The sequence below is a fragment of the Myxine glutinosa genome, chromosome 13, assembly GCF_964187855.1.
Source record: "Myxine glutinosa chromosome 13, kmMyxGlut1.1, whole genome shotgun sequence".
Taxonomy (NCBI): Eukaryota; Metazoa; Chordata; class Myxini; order Myxiniformes; family Myxinidae; genus Myxine; species Myxine glutinosa.
In genome coordinates, this window is record NC_136273.1 from 49281930 (window position 1) to 49299459 (window position 17530).

General features: G+C 51.0%; 1 protein-coding gene across 2 annotated transcripts in view; it reads left to right on the top strand.

Moving 5' to 3' along the window:
* Positions 1 to 17350, top strand: part of LOC137438915 (netrin-G1) — a 92514-nt gene extending 75164 nt beyond the window's left edge. For both annotated transcript variants that reach the window (XM_068134387.2, XM_068134388.2), the window contains 2 exons: positions 1494 to 1628; positions 16199 to 17350. In XM_068134387.2, the coding sequence (XP_067990488.2) occupies positions 1494 to 1628; positions 16199 to 16443 (380 nt within the window). In that variant the 3' untranslated portion in view covers positions 16444 to 17350. The remainder of the gene's footprint in view (positions 1 to 1493; positions 1629 to 16198) is intronic.
* Positions 17351 to 17530: the final 180 nt, after the last annotated feature.

The window sequence follows — 17530 nt, forward strand, 5'->3', positions numbered from 1 at the left end:
TGGTTGCATTCCCAATGAAGCACCCAGATGTAGCCAGAGAATTCAGGGCTGGCAACTTCACTGTACAGAAGACGAAGAAGGTGTTCTCTTCGATCCCAATCGAATCGAAATCTTGCAAAAATCAAATCTCTGAATCTGAGATGGCCCAATATCCAGATCTTTTCGTAATATGATAGTCTACTAGTGTGCCAAATTTGGTGCTTTCCTCACAAAATGCACAATTGTTATGCTAAGTTGCCCCACTATTGGGACAAACCAGCCTTGACAGGGAGAGGAGATAGATGGAAGGCTTCTGTTGAGAGCCACATGTGGGCTACGAGAGTAGAGGAAGTCATTAAGTCATGTGTGGAGTTGGCCTTGGATGCCATAGACAGGAGGTTTGGAAGGCAAGGTGAGGTGCCACACTGTATCGAAGCATGAGATATGTTCAGAGAGTCGGCCCTGATTTCATGTCTGACGTTTAGGCCGTCCATCCATTGTTGGGTGAGTGGAAGCAGCATGTCCAAGGGTCTAGTGACCTTGTCTGAAACCAAATTGGTGATCTGAGATGAGGTTGTTGCAGAGAAGGAAACATTTCATATCAACTGCGATGATGGATTCCATGTCCTTGCTGATGATTGGAAGTGAGCTGATTGGTCTATAGTTAAGGGGATCCGTTTCTGCACCTTGGTTATGTAATTCAGTGATGTTGGCTGATTTCCAAGCAGATGGAGGATGGCCGAAGGGAAATGATGGGGTGAACACAGCAGAAAGAGTATGTGCAAGACTAGCAGAGCACATTTGTTTAGGACAACTGCGCTGATACCATCTCGACCAGTTACAGAATCAAGGACATCCTGCATGTACTCCAACCACTGCTTGGGAACCATTGATCCAGAGCCTCCACTCCGAGATGGTTCCATGTATTTATTTCATATTCGGAAGAGATGTATGCAATGATATCTGGCCATGAGGCACATCAAATGATTTTGAAATCGGAGCCAAAAGTCGTGGGACAAGAGAATTTATTTGTGAATTTGGGAACTTGAAAAAAAATTCTAGAAAGGAATAATGCAGCATTGTATTTGCTTTTGAGAACCATTATTTATATACACTTTACCACCTCCACTACCAACATGCGATGGTGAATTATTTATTTATTCGTGTACACTTTACATCACTGATACCTACGTCCCACCTTGAATTATTTATTTATATTCACTTTACCTACCAACTGTACTCCCAGCACAATTTTTGAATTATTTATTAATCTAAATACAATTTACCATCTCCATTCTCAACACAACTTGAATTATATATATATATATATATGAAATGCACTTTACCAACTTCACTTCCTACGTAGTTATTTATTTATTATTTAAATGTAAAATCTGCACGTCCCATTTGCAGGTTGTGGGAGTTGTTCTCGATGAGGATTTTTTTTCTTTGTTCATCTTAAATTAATTGTCTCCTTCAATTTGCCCTTTTCACTCCAACCTTCGACCTCCAAGACTGCGCTTGTGACCTCTTCGGTGCGGTGCACGATCACTGTGACGACTCTGGACAGTGTCAATGTAAGGAGGGAACAACAGGCCTCAAGTGCAACCAATGTGAACCTGGATTCCACTGGCACAGAGGTTGCCAACGTGAGGCTCTCAAAAAACAAACATCACCACCACAATGGCTCACATTCGCATCACCACCACAATGACTCACATTCACACCACCACCACAATGGCTCACATTCACACCACCACCACAATGGCTCACATTCACACTACCACCACAATGGCTCACATTCGCATCACCACCACAATGGCTCACATTCACACCACCACCACAATGTCTCACATTCACACCACCACCACAATGGCTCACATTCACATCACCACCACAATGGCTCACATTCGCATCACCACCACAATGACTCACATTCACACCACCACCACAATGGCTCACATTCACATCACCACCACAATGGCTCACATTCACACCACCACCACAATGGCTCACATTCGCATCACCACCACAATGACTCACATTCACACCACCACCACAATGGCTCACATTCACACCACCACCACAATGGCTCACATTCACATCACCACCACAATGGCTCACATTCACATCACCACCACAATGACTCACATTCACACCACCACCACAATGGCTCACATTCACATCACCACCACAATGACTCACATTCACATCACCACCACAATGACTCACATTCACACCACCACCACAATGGCTCACATTCACATCACCACCACAATGACTCACATTCACATCACCACCACAATGACTCACATTCACACCACCACCACATTGACTCACATTCACATCACCACCACAATGACTCACATTCACATCACCACCACAATGACTCACATTCACATCACCACCACATTGACTCACATTCACATCACCACCACAATGACACATTCACATCACCACCACATTGACTCACATTCACATCACCACCACATTGACTCACATTCACATCACCACCACAATGGCTCACATTCACACCACCACCACAATGGCTCACATTCACATCACCACCACAATGGCTCACATTCGCATCACCACCACAATGACTCACATTCACACCACCACCACAATGGCTCACATTCACATCACCACCACAATGGCTCACATTCACACCACCACCACAATGGCTCACATTCGCATCACCACCACAATGACTCACATTCACACCACCACCACAATGGCTCACATTCACACCACCACCACAATGGCTCACATTCACATCACCACCACAATGGCTCACATTCACATCACCACCACAATGACTCACATTCACACCACCACCACAATGGCTCACATTCACATCACCACCACAATGACTCACATTCACATCACCACCACAATGACTCACATTCACATCACCACCACATTGACTCACATTCACATCACCACCACAATGACACATTCACATCACCACCACAATGACTCACATTCACATCACCACCACAATGACTCACATTCACATCACCACCACAATGACTCACATTCACATCACCACCACAATGACACATTCACATCAGCACCACAATGACTCACATTCACATCACCAACACAATGACTCACATTCACATCACCACCACAATGACACATTCACATCACCACCACAATGACTCACATTCACATAACCACCACAATGACTCACATTCACATAACCACCACAATGACTCACATTCACATAACCACCACAATGACTCACATTCACATCACCACCACAATCGCTGCCATTATTACCATCATTGACACTGTCATTGCCATCAAAATTCTCAATAGCTACATTATTGTTATAATTATTATTACTGTGTATTATCTTGACTAAGATTGTTACATCACACAACAATTGTTATCACCATCATTGTCTCTACCATCACTAGCTGAGTACCCACCCTACGGGCGATCTTGTTCAAAATGTGGAACACGTTCTTCTGCCACATCCCTTTATTTGGGTGCTGTATAGGCAACAAGCCACTGCCTCGGTCACTCCTGAAAATAAAAATAACCCAGGTTACATACATGAAGCAAAAACATCTCGGATAATTCCAATTGCAGTGGGCCATATGCTGACACAAGAGGCCTGAAGCCAAATAAAGGCCTATTGTGTACTGTTGCCTTCATAAGGCCTGTGACGCATAATCAGCTGCAACCTTTCGATTTTTAATGATCTTATAACAGTCTCCTACATTGTTTTACACTGAACGGAAAACTTATAGGGGGGCATGGCGATTGTGAATATGACACATCCGAAGATGTCTTGGGTTTAACATAACACCAAAATGGTGGTTGTGTCATTTTTTTCAGGTTCCAATTGTGGGTTAAGTCGGTCAGGCCAGCTGTCCAACCAATGGGTATAGAGTGGAGCGGACATACATGCATACATACAAACACTTGCTCCATTATACAGACTTGGCATTTAATATGGAATATTTTTTTTGTGGGGGTGAACTTACTTTTCAAGATGACTCAGAACCAAAAGTTAATTGGAATTATGTTGAAATTATTCTAGATTTTGTTAATGTGACCTTCAAAAGAAACAAAAACCACATTTGACATTTCGAAGCAAATAAATTGATCCTTGAAAGTGATGTAAACTGATATCGAACTCAATTCATGGACAGTACTGTGTTAAACTTCTGTGCGTTTTCCAGAAGTATCTCTTTATTTTGCACATTAGCCAAAAAATTTTTTAAACAAAAGTTAAATTGCGACTGGGATTACGGACAGTAAAATTACAGTTCAGTGCATCGTGTAACCCCCACGAACATTCAGGAGAGCACGTACACGTTGAGGCATGCTGTTCATGAGATTTGCCAAGGTTTGGACAGGAATCGCTTGCCATGCAGTGACAATAGCCTGCTGCAATTCACGCACAGAGGTCGGCTGCTGGTCCAAGTGGTCGATTTCACGCGTTAATTCTGCCCACAAGTTCTCTATCGGATTCATATCCGGAGACATGGCAGGCCACCCCATATGCTCTACACCACGGTCAGCAAGAAAGTGTTGGATCATGTGAGCACGATGAGGCCGTGCATTGTCATCTTGGAAGACAAAGTTTCCTCGAAAGGCTGCACGAGCAAATGGAAGCAATGTTTCCTCCAGAATGGCCCTGTGCTTGAACTGGTTCAGGTTTCCATTCAGAACAACCAGGTCAGTTTTGCCGCCTGCATGAAAAGCAGCCCAAACCGTCACCCCACCACCTCCAGCTTGGACTCTTGGCACTATACAATCTTCGTTGTAGGCTTCATGCACTTGTCTGCGCACTCGGACGCGGCCATATTGACGATAGACCAGAAATCTAGACTTGTCACTGAAGATCACGTGATTCCAGTGTCCTGGCTGCCATTGACGGTGCTCTCTGGCCCACTGCAATCGGCACTGGCGGTGTTGTCTGGTCAGACGTGGCTTTCTCAGGGGACGCCTGGCACGATAGCCTGCTTGAACCAGTCGTTGGTTGACTAGCCTTCTGGATACAGGCACATTTGTCAGTTGCTGCCACTCAGCCCGAAGCCGATTAGCTGACTTGGTACGGCCATTGCGGACTAACCGGTGCAGCTGGCGATCATCCCTCCTTGTGGTTCTGCAGGGACGTCCTGACCTCGGTATTGGAGTAAGGACACCCCTCTGAGCATTTCATTTCAGGATCTTTGACACCTGACCTTGAGTGATGCCATACTGCCGAGCAATAGCACGATGTTTCATGCCGGAATTTCGTAAAGCCACCACTAAATGACAAACAGCATTGTCGAGTTGAAGGACCATCTTCAGGGGAAGCGGCAATAACTTTTGTAGACGTGCAGCAGTTGTTTTCCACTAATACAGAACGCAACAACCCTTATATACCCGATTGTGAAGCCAATCGTCAAATGTACCTGTCCGTACATTTTGTCACGCCACCTGTGATATAATCCTGTCATTGACTTCTTGCTGAGACAGACAATCAGTGACATGGTTCTTTTAACAAAGAAATCACCGAAGCGTAAAAGAAACTCACCAGATTGATATACTGAGTTCAGAAAGTAAACCCAATTCAACCAAAAAAAAATTCATATTAAATGCCAAGTCTGTATATATATACAGTGCATTCAGAAAGTATTCAGACCCCTTCACTTTTTTCACATTTTGTTATGTTGCAGCCTTATGCTGAAATCGTTTAAATTCATTTTTTCCCTCATCAATCTACACTCAATACTCCATAATGACAAAGACAAAACAGAATTTAGAACGTTTTGCAAATTTATTAAAAAGAAAAAACTGAAATATCACATTGACATAAGTATTCATACCCTTTGCTATGACACTTGAAATTTAGCTCAGGTGCCTCCCATTTCTCTTGATCATCTTTGAGATGTTTCTACACCTTGATTGGAGTCCACCGGTGGTAAATTCAATTGATTGGACATGATTTGGAAAGGTACACACCTGTCTATATAAGGTCTCACAGCTGACAATGCATATCAGAGCAAAAACCAAGCCATGAGGTCGAAGGAACTGCCTGCAGAGCTCAGAGACAGGATTGAGTCGAGGCACAGATCTGGGGAAGCCTACAAAAAAATTTCTGCTGCATTGAAGGTTCCCACGAGCACAGTGGCCTCCATAATTCTTAAATGGAAGAAGTTTGGAACAACCAGGACTCTTCCTTGAGCTGGCCGCCCGGCCAAACTGAGCAATCCGGGGAGAAGGGCCTTGGTAAAAGAGGTGACCAAGAACCCGATGGTCACTCTGGCTGAGCTCCAGAGATCCTGTGTGGAGATGGGAGAAACTTCCAGAAGGACAACCATCACTGCAACACTCCACCGATCTGGGCTTTATGGCAGAGTGGCCAGACGGAAGCCTCTCCTCAGTGAAAGACACATGAAAGCCGACAGAATCTTGCTTCTCACAGTCTGAGAGTCCTTTAGGTGCTTTTTTGCAAACTCCAAGCGGACTTTCATCCCCAACAAACATATTTTGTATCTGCTCCCCTCTGTCTTGGCCTTCAGCTCTACTGTTGGTGTTTCCCCCTCTCTCTATTGTTCCTTTTGTCCTGTTGCACCTAGAAGATGTACCTTGATCCATTCAGTGTACTAGTACAAGCTCTTCCATGAGTCTCGAATACAAAACATGTGAACACAGGGCAGCAGCATTTTCTGTAATGGATTTTTCCAGATTTACACTGTAGTGCTGCCACCTAGCTGTAGACAAATTGAAACTACGAGTACAAGGTACCACCTAGCATTGGACAGTTGTCCAGATTAATTTGTTGGTAATATCTAGCAATTTGTCTGACAGTTTACAATTGACAAAAGCATGTAACTACTTTTTTGGTCGGGGGGGGGGGGGCGGGGGCGGGGGGGGGGTGATAGCATTTACATACAACATATCCAATAAGGTTATTTATTGGCCACATCGCATGCAGCCATCCTTACTGCTCACGCTTAATTGCTGCCCTAACACAATATAGTTTGCAATTGTATTGTCAATAAGTTAAATCCTTGGCCTCAATTATATTGCTGTGGAGTCTTGACTTATTAAAACTAATCAACCCAAAATACAAGCAGATATGGGTGATTTTATGTTTGGTAGCCGCACTGGACACCATTGTTGACGATATTTAAAATTTCTACCGAACACATTGACTATCAGATATCTACCATATCAAACACAATATGTCAGTTTGTGTGTTTGTACCGATGTCCGTCCCCCTTCATAAGGGTAGGTTTTAAAGGCCAATCTTTTAACACGAATGTGTGTTCACTGCGATCTATTTTTGAGGATAAAACAAACTCGAAAAGCTTTTTCCATAAAAGAGTAATTATGTCTCTTATATTGGAATTGTAGACGGTGGCTTGCAAACCGAGCCTCAAGGGTGGTGTACAGAAGCTTTTTTTTAAATTACAATAAACACAATGCGCAGGGAGGTGAAATTCGCTGCATGTGATGTACAATGCACGCAGAGTAAAACAAGTGTTCATTTACATCCGTATGATGTCTAATAAATAAAGAGGATATAAGCACACCTGACACTAGGCCGAGGCTTCAGACTTTGGCACGGTTACGTGGCTGCACCGTCGAATAAACTGTTCCAACCCGTCATTTTTGACCGGCTTTTAACTAGTGATATACAAAGCTCAATTCGTGTTTATGCATGCTTCAAAAACTAGAAAACTACTGAACCAAATTTAGCATGTTCCCTCAGGGTACCCCAAGAATGGATTCTGCTGGAGTAGAATATATATCTGGGGAAGGGGGTTCAGGGTGGGGGGAAGACCCCGATTTTCTCTTTGTAGATGTGCATCATATAGCGCACCCGGTGGGTTCCAGTATTACAAATAGTCTTATATAAAGAACGTTTATTAACAATATGCATTACACTGATGTTGAAATCTGAGTGAGAATTTTTTGAAATTTTCAAAATGTTTCATTTCACTAATTTTAAGCGAAGGTTGAAACCAAAGTAAAGAACAGGGAGTTTCACAGCGAAGCGGACGTGATTTTTGCCCCCTCCATATATAGGCAGCAAGGATAGTTGATGGAGGTGATGTTTGCTGACTTCGAAGCAAGTTGACATTGGGCAAATTAAAGAGGAAATAGAGCAGAATGTTCATCTTAGATATTATTGACCTAACAATCTGCTTCTGAAGGTGACAACATGATTGGTTATAAACTATAGTGTATATATAACTAATTTATCATAATGAATTGCTTTTAACCTTGCAGGTGTTTAGCAAATTCAAATTCTAAAACCTTTTTTCAGAACTACCTCCAGTCTGTAATCCACTACCGTACCAGTCGTAGGGTTACATTGTTGATCAATATGAGCTCCAGTCGTAATCCTCAAATTGTTCGGTTCAACAGCTTAATACACGCGAATGCCCAAAACAATAAATAAATAAATACGAGTTCCCTTACAAGAAACCTCAAAGCAGAAGGAGGCTGTTAGTTCTATCAAGCAAGTGTAATGGTTGTCAACCTCTGGTTGTTTGTCCATGCTCTATCCTATTTAAATGCTGAGCGTCGAGCAAGTACAATTTTTTAAGTCTTTGGTATGACTTGGTCAGAGTCGCGTACCGACCGCCAAAGTCCTCAACCCCCTCCCCACGCCCCTTTCACAAAGCCCAAGTCCTCAAACCCCTCCCCACGCCCCTTTCACAAAGCCCAAGTCCTCAACCCCCTCCCCACGCCCCTTTCACAAAGCCCGAGTACTCAACCCCCTCCCCACGCCCCTTTCACAAAGCCCGAGTACTCAACCCCCTAACCACGCCCCTTTCACAAAGCCCAAGTCCTCAACCCCCTCCTCACGCCCCTTTCACAAAACCCGAGTCCTCAACCCCCTCCTCACGCCCCTTTCACAAAGCCCAAGTCCTCAACCCCCTCCTCACGCCCCTTTCATAAAACCCGAGTCCTCAACCCCCTCCTCACGCCCCTTTCACAAAGCCCAAGTCCTCAACCCCCTCCCCACGCCCCTTTCACAAAGCCCAAGTCCTCAACCCCCTCCACACGCCCCTTTCACAAAGCCCGAGTACTCAACCCCCTCCCCACGCCCCTTTCACAAAGCCCAAGTCCTCAACCCCCTCCCCACGCCCCTTTCACAAAGCCCAAGTCCTCAACCCCCTCCTCATGCCCCTTTCACAAAACCCGAGTCCTCAACCCCCTCCCCACGCCCCTTTCACAAAGCCCGAGTCCTCAACCCCCTCCCCACGCCCCTTTCACAAAGCCCAAGTCCTCAACCCCCTCCCCACACCCCTTTCACAAAGCCCAAGTCCTCAACCCCCTCCCCACGCCCCTTTCACAAAGCCCGAGTCCTCAACCCCCTCCCCACGCCCCTTTCACAAAGCCCGAGTCCTCAACCCCCTCCCCACGCCCCTTTCACAAAACCCGAGTCCTCAACCCCCTCCCCACGCCCCTTTCACAAAGCCCGAGTACTCAACCCCCTCCCCACGCCCCTTTCACAAAGCCCGAGTACTCGACCCCCTCCCCACGTCCCTTTCACAAAGCCAAGTCCTCAACCCCCTCCCCACGCCCCTTTCACAAAGCCCAAGTCCTCAACCCCCTCCCCACGCCCCTTTCACAAAGCCCAAGGCCTCAACCCCCTCCCCACGCCCCTTTCACAAAGCCCGAGTACTCAACCCCTCCCCACGTCCCTTTCACAAAGCCCAAGTCCTCAACCCCCTCCCCACGCCCCTTTCACAAAGCCCAAGTCCTAAACCCCCTCCCCACGCCCCTTTCACAAAGCCCAAGTCCTCAACCCCCTCCCCACGCCCCTTTCACAAAGCCCGAGTACTCAACCCCCTCCCCACGCCCCTTTCACAAAGCCCAAGGCCTCAACCCCCTCCCCACGCCCCTTTCACAAAGCCCGAGTACTCAACCCCCTCCCCACGCCCCTTTCACAAAGCCCAAGTCCTCAACCCCCTCCCCACGCCCCTTTCACAAAGCCCGAGTACTCAACCCCCTCCCCACGCCCCTTTCACAAAGCCCGAGTACTCAACCCCCTCCCCACGCCCCTTTCACAAAGCCCGAGTACTCAACCCCCTCCCCACGCCCCTTTCACAAAGCCCAAGTCCTCAACCCCCTCCCCACGCCCCTTTCACAAAGCCCAAGTCCTCAACCCCCTCCCCACGCCCCTTTCACAAAGCCCAAGGCCTCAACCCCCTCCCCACACCCCTTTCACAAAGCCCAAGTCCTCAACCCCCTCCCCACGCCCCTTTCACAAAGCCCGAGTACTCAACCCCCTCCCCACGCCCCTTTCACAAAGCCCGAGTACTCAACCCCCTCCCCACGCCCCTTTCACAAAGCCCAAGTCCTCAACCCCCTCCCCACGCCCCTTTCACAAAGCCCAAGTCCTCAACCCCCTCCCCACGCCCCTTTCACAAAGCCCAAGTCCTCAACCCTCTCCCCACGCCCCTTTCACAAAGCCCAAGGCCTCAACCCCCTCCCCACGCCCCTTTCACAAAGCCCAAGGCCTCAACCCCCTCCCCACGCCCCTTTCACAAAGCCCAAGGCCTCAACCCCCTCCCCACGCCCCTTTCACAAAGCCCAAGGCCTCAACCCCCTCCCCACGCCCCTTTCACAAAGCCCGAGGCCTCAACCCCCTCCTCACGCCCCTTTCACAAAGCCCAAGTCCTCAACCCCCTCCTCACGCCCGTTTCACAAAGCCCGAGTACTCAACCCCCTCCCCACGCCCCTTTCCCAAAACCCGAGTCCTCAACCCCCTCCCCACGCCCCTTTCACAAAGCCCGAGTCCTCAACCCCCTCCCCACGCCCCTTTCACAAAGCCCGAGTACTCAACCCCCTCCCCACGCCCCTTTCACAAAGCCCGAGTCCTCAACCCCCTCCTCACGCCCCTTTCACAAAGCCCGAGTACTCAACCCCCTCCCCACGCCCCTTTCACAAAACCCGAGTCCTCAACCCCCTCCCCACGCCCCTTTCACAAAGCCCGAGTCCTCAACCCCCTCCCCACGCCCCTTTCACAAAGCCCGAGTCCTCAACCCCCTCCTAACGCCCCTTTCACAAAGCCCGAGTCCTCAACCCCCTCCTCACGCCCCTTTCACAAAGCCCGAGTACTCAACCCCCTCCCCACGCCCCTTTCACAAAACCCGAGTCCTCAACCCCTTCCCCACGCCCCTTTCACAAAGCCCGAGTCCTCAACCCCCTCCCCACGCCCCTTTCACAAAGCCCGAGTACTCAACCCCCTCCCCACGCCCCTTTCACAAAGCCCGAGTACTCAACCCCCTCCCCACGCCCCTTTCACAAAACCCGAGTCCTCAACCCCCTCCCCACGCCCCTTTCACAAAGCCCGAGTCCTCAACCCCCTCCCCACGCCCCTTTCACAAAGCCCGAGTACTCAACCCCCTCCCCACGCCCCTTTCACAAAGCCCGAGTCCTCAACCCCCTCCCCACGCCCCTTTCACAAAGCCCGAGTACTCAACCCCCTCCCCACGCCCCTTTCACAAAGCCCGAGTACTCAACCCCCTCCCCACGCCCCTTTCACAAAGCCCGAGTCCTCAACCCCCTCCCCACGCCCCTTTCACAAAGCCCGAGTACTCAACCCCCTCCCCACGCCCCTTTCACAAAGCCCGAGTCCTCAACCCCCTCCCCACGCCCCTTTCACAAAGCCCGAGTACTCAACCCCCTCCCCACGCCCCTTTCACAAAGCCCGAGTTCTCAACCCCCTCCCCACGCCCCTTTCACAAAGCCCGAGTCCTCAACCCCCTCCCCACGCCCCTTTCACAAAGCCCGAGTCCTCAACCCCCTCCCCACGCCCCTTTCACAAAGCCCGAGTACTCAACCCCCTCCCCACGCCCCTTTCACAAAGCCCGAGTACTCAACCCCCTCTCCACGCCCCTTTCACAAAACCCGAGTCCTCAACCCCCTCCCCACACCCCTTTCACAAAGCCCGAGTCCTCAACCCCCTCCCTACGCCCCTTTCACAAAGCCCGAGTACTCAACCCCCTCCCCACGCCCCTTTCACAAAGCCCGAGTCCTCAACCCCCTCCCCACACCCCTTTCACAAAGCCCGAGTCCTCAACCCCCTCCCCACGCCCCTTTCACAAAGCCCGAGTACTCAACCCCCTCCCCACGCCCCTTTCACAAAGCCCGAGTCCTCAACCCCCTCCCCACACCCCTTTCACAAAGCCCGAGTCCTCAACCCCCTCCCCACGCCCCTTTCACAAAGCCCAAGTCCTCAACCCCCTCCCCACGCCCCTTTCACAAAGCCCAAGTCCTCAACCCCCTCCCCACACCCCTTTCACAAAGCCCAAGTCCTCAACCCCCTCCCCACGCCCCTTTCACAAAGCCCGAGTCCTCAACCCCCTCCCCACGCCCCTTTCACAAAGCCCGAGTCCTCAACCCCCTCCCCACGCCCCTTTCACAAAGCCCGAGTCCTCAACCCCCTCCCCACGCCCCTTTCACAAAACCCGAGTCCTCAACCCCCTCCCCACGCCCCTTTCACAAAGCCCGAGTACTCAACCCCCTCCCCACGCCCCTTTCACAAAGCCCGAGTACTCGACCCCCTCCCCACGTCCCTTTCACAAAGCCAAGTCCTCAACCCCCTCCCCACGCCCCTTTCACAAAGCCCAAGTCCTCAACCCCCTCCCCACGCCCCTTTCACAAAGCCCAAGGCCTCAACCCCCTCCCCACGCCCCTTTCACAAAGCCCGAGTACTCAACCCCTCCCCACGTCCCTTTCACAAAGCCCAAGTCCTCAACCCCCTCCCCACGCCCCTTTCACAAAGCCCAAGTCCTAAACCCCCTCCCCACGCCCCTTTCACAAAGCCCAAGTCCTCAACCCCCTCCCCACGCCCCTTTCACAAAGCCCGAGTACTCAACCCCCTCCCCACGCCCCTTTCACAAAGCCCAAGGCCTCAACCCCCTCCCCACGCCCCTTTCACAAAGCCCGAGTACTCAACCCCCTCCCCACGCCCCTTTCACAAAGCCCAAGTCCTCAACCCCCTCCCCACGCCCCTTTCACAAAGCCCGAGTACTCAACCCCCTCCCCACGCCCCTTTCACAAAGCCCGAGTACTCAACCCCCTCCCCACGCCCCTTTCACAAAGCCCGAGTACTCAACCCCCTCCCCACGCCCCTTTCACAAAGCCCAAGTCCTCAACCCCCTCCCCACGCCCCTTTCACAAAGCCCAAGTCCTCAACCCCCTCCCCACGCCCCTTTCACAAAGCCCAAGGCCTCAACCCCCTCCCCACACCCCTTTCACAAAGCCCAAGTCCTCAACCCCCTCCCCACGCCCCTTCCACAAAGCCCGAGTACTCAACCCCCTCCCCACGCCCCTTTCACAAAGCCCGAGTACTCAACCCCCTCCCCACGCCCCTTTCACAAAGCCCAAGTCCTCAACCCCCTCCCCACGCCCCTTTCACAAAGCCCAAGTCCTCAACCCCCTCCCCACGCCCCTTTCACAAAGCCCAAGTCCTCAACCCTCTCCCCACGCCCCTTTCACAAAGCCCAAGGCCTCAACCCCCTCCCCACGCCCCTTTCACAAAGCCCAAGGCCTCAACCCCCTCCCCACGCCCCTTTCACAAAGCCCAAGGCCTCAACCCCCTCCCCACGCCCCTTTCACAAAGCCCGAGGCCTCAACCCCCTCCCCACGCCCCTTTCACAAAGCCCGAGGCCTCAAACCCCTCCTCACGCCCCTTTCACAAAGCCCAAGTCCTCAACCCCCTCCTCACGCCCGTTTCACAAAGCCCGAGTACTCAACCCCCTCCCCACGCCCCTTTCCCAAAACCCGAGTCCTCAACCCCCTCCCCACGCCCCTTTCACAAAGCCCGAGTCCTCAACCCCCTCCCCACGCCCCTTTCACAAAGCCCGAGTACTCAACCCCCTCCCCACGCCCCTTTCACAAAGCCCGAGTCCTCAACCCCCTCCTCACGCCCCTTTCACAAAGCCCGAGTACTCAACCCCCTCCCCACGCCCCTTTCACAAAACCCGAGTCCTCAACCCCCTCCCCACGCCCCTTTCACAAAGCCCGAGTCCTCAACCCCCTCCCCACGCCCCTTTCACAAAGCCCGAGTCCTCAACCCCCTCCTAACGCCCCTTTCACAAAGCCCGAGTCCTCAACCCCCTCCTCACGCCCCTTTCACAAAGCCCGAGTACTCAACCCCCTCCCCACGCCCCTTTCACAAAACCCGAGTCCTCAACCCCTTCCCCACGCCCCTTTCACAAAGCCCGAGTCCTCAACCCCCTCCCCACGCCCCTTTCACAAAGCCCGAGTACTCAACCCCCTCCCCACGCCCCTTTCACAAAGCCCGAGTACTCAACCCCCTCCCCACGCCCCTTTCACAAAACCCGAGTCCTCAACCCCCTCCCCACGCCCCTTTCACAAAGCCCGAGTCCTCAACCCCCTCCCCACGCCCCTTTCACAAAGCCCGAGTACTCAACCCCCTCCCCACGCCCCTTTCACAAAGCCCGAGTCCTCAACCCCCTCCCCACGCCCCTTTCACAAAGCCCGAGTCCTCAACCCCCTCCCCACGCCCCTTTCACAAAGCCCGAGTACTCAACCCCCTCCCCACGCCCCTTTCACAAAGCCCGAGTCCTCAACCCCCTCCCCACGCCCCTTTCACAAAGCCCGAGTACTCAACCCCCTCCCCACGCCCCTTTCACAAAGCCCGAGTCCTCAACCCCCTCCCCACGCCCCTTTCACAAAGCCCGAGTACTCAACCCCCTCCCCACGCCCCTTTCACAAAGCCCGAGTCCTCAACCCCCTCCCCACGCCCCTTTCACAAAGCCCGAGTCCTCAACCCCCTCCCCACGCCCCTTTCACAAAGCCCGAGTCCTCAACCCCCTCCCCACGCCCCTTTCACAAAGCCCGAGTACTCAACCCCCTCCCCACGCCCCTTTCACAAAGCCCGAGTACTCAACCCCCTCTCCACGCCCCTTTCACAAAACCCGAGTCCTCAACCCCCTCCCCACACCCCTTTCACAAAGCCCGAGTCCTCAACCCCCTCCCTACGCCCCTTTCACAAAGCCCGAGTACTCAACCCCCTCCCCACGCCCCTTTCACAAAGCCCGAGTCCTCAACCCCCTCCCCACACCCCTTTCACAAAGCCCGAGTCCTCAACCCCCTCCCCACGCCCCTTTCACAAAGCCCGAGTACTCAACCCCCTCCCCACACCCCTTTCACAAAGCCCGAGTCCTCAACCCCCTCCCCACGCCCCTTTCACAAAGCCCGAGTACTCAACCCCCTCCCCACGCCCCTTTCACAAAGCCCGAGTCCTCAACCCCCTCCCCACGCCCCTTTCACAAAGCCCAAGGCCTCAACCCCCTCCCCACGCCCCTTTCACAAAGCCCGAGTCCTCAACCCCCTCCCCACGCCCCTTTCACAAAGCCCGAGTACTCAACCCCCTCCCCACGCCCCTTTCACAAAGCCCGAGTCCTCAACCCCCTCCCCACGCCCCTTTCATAAAGCCCGAGGCCTCAACCCCCTCCCCACGCCCCTTTCACAAAGCCCGAGGCCTCAACCCCCTCCCCACGCCCCTTTCACAAAGCCCGAGGCCTCAACCCACTCCCCACGCCCCTTTCACAAAGCCCGAGGCCTCAACCCCCTCCCCACGCCCCTTTCACAAAGCCCGAGGCCTCAACCCACTCCCCACGCCCCTTTCACAAAGCCCAAGTCCTCAACCCCCTCCCCACGCCCCTTTCGCAAAGTTCCAAATGATGTGGCAAGAAGCGACCCGAAACCACTTTTCTTCATCCTGATGCACATACATCCACAACGTTAAAAGTAAATAATTACCTCGGACAAAGACCTTTTATAACGACATGGGTTTAAGCCCCGCTTTAGAGAATGTCACATAGTTATTTGGGTGGTGTATAAGTTAACAGACCGCTTCCTCGATCGCTGAGGCCTATCTTCACAAGGCCCGTGATGCCTATTGGCATCCTTTTAACTGTCACTTTGGTCATGTTACATTGAAGGGAAAACTTATAGGGAGGGCAGGGCAAATGTGAATATGACAGCTCTGAATATGTGACCGTAAGATGTTTCGTCAGGCTGAAATTGTGGGTGGAGTTAGGCTACCTGTCCAACAGATGGGTGGAACGGAATGTTACACAGACACACAGACAAAGTGTATTATTATATAGGTAAAAGGACATCGACATATTAATTGCAAGACTGTGATGGTTGTTGTAGCATTTTAAAAATGTTGTCGAATCTGATTGGAAAACCTGTCTTGTTTCCACGGCAGTGGACGTGTGCGACGATGGCTTCCTCCAGTGCCAGAACGGAGGTGATTGTCAGGGCGGCCGGTGCATCTGCCTACCTGAGTTCTCGGGACTGCGGTGCGAGAGACGGGGCTGCCATGGTTCAGACGGTGCCCTCTGTCACTCAGAGGCCGCGCGCTCACGACTCGCACCGAAGCGAGTGGTGGCCGCAGCTTTTGGAGCTACTTTTGCTTTGTGGACTTGGGACTTTGGTCGGAGGTCTCGATAGCAAATGGGGGATAGACATCGAGGGACGTCCACTGCTCTTCTTTGCCTTCATTTTGAAGCAAAACGGAGCGCAACTGTATAATGCAGAAAGCGTCTCACTTTGAGATGGAGAATACGAACCCGACCCGGACCTTTTGGTTGTTTGGAACTACAAATCAGCTGGCTGTGCCAGCACTGCTGGGATAGGCCTTCGGCGGACATTCCCAGCCATCCTTGCAAAAAGCGAAGGAGCCACCCTCGTTTGGGTTTCCAGAAACAGTAGTTTATCGTATGAACGGTCTGCACTCCAATCACAAATAATGGAAGCAAATCAATTCCTTTACACAATTGGTGTCTGTGACATGAATGGTTGGTGGTCATAGAAAAACCACCACTGAAGGCCAAAGGAAAGATTCAGTAAAGTATGTGTTGATGAAGCACAAATTGAACTGACGACATTAAGAATGAAAGCGGTTGAATTGTGACTCAATCCGAGTACACGAAGGTCACCACAATGATGCCACTCATTGATGTTGGACAAAGGGAGTATTCCCAACTAAGGCACACAAACTCCAAGCCTCGAAGGCCCTAGCAGCTGTTACATCACATGACTGACCTCCTGCAAGCTCAGTGATGACTCAATACCATGGTACCTCATTTGGGGTCACAGGGTTGGAGTTACACGTTGTGAAAGTCGTCCGTTTAAATCCAGCCTGATGCTGCCACGCTTCTCCTGGGCATCCCAACCATCATATCAAAATTGTAACACCTGCCACCTTGATCCCAGGATGTTCCTTTTTCTACATTTCATCGCGCAGGTCAACCATGGTTACTGAAAGAGTAAACTGCACTACCTGAATCTTTGGAAAAAAAATAAATTATATATATATATATATATAAATATATATATATAAATATATATATATAAATATATATATAAATATATATATAAATATATATATAAATATATATATAAATATATATATAAATAAATATATATATAAATATATATATAAATAAATATATAAATATATATATATAAATAAATAAATATATATATATGTTGACCATAATTCAGACATTTCTGTGTGAATTGTGTATGAATTAGT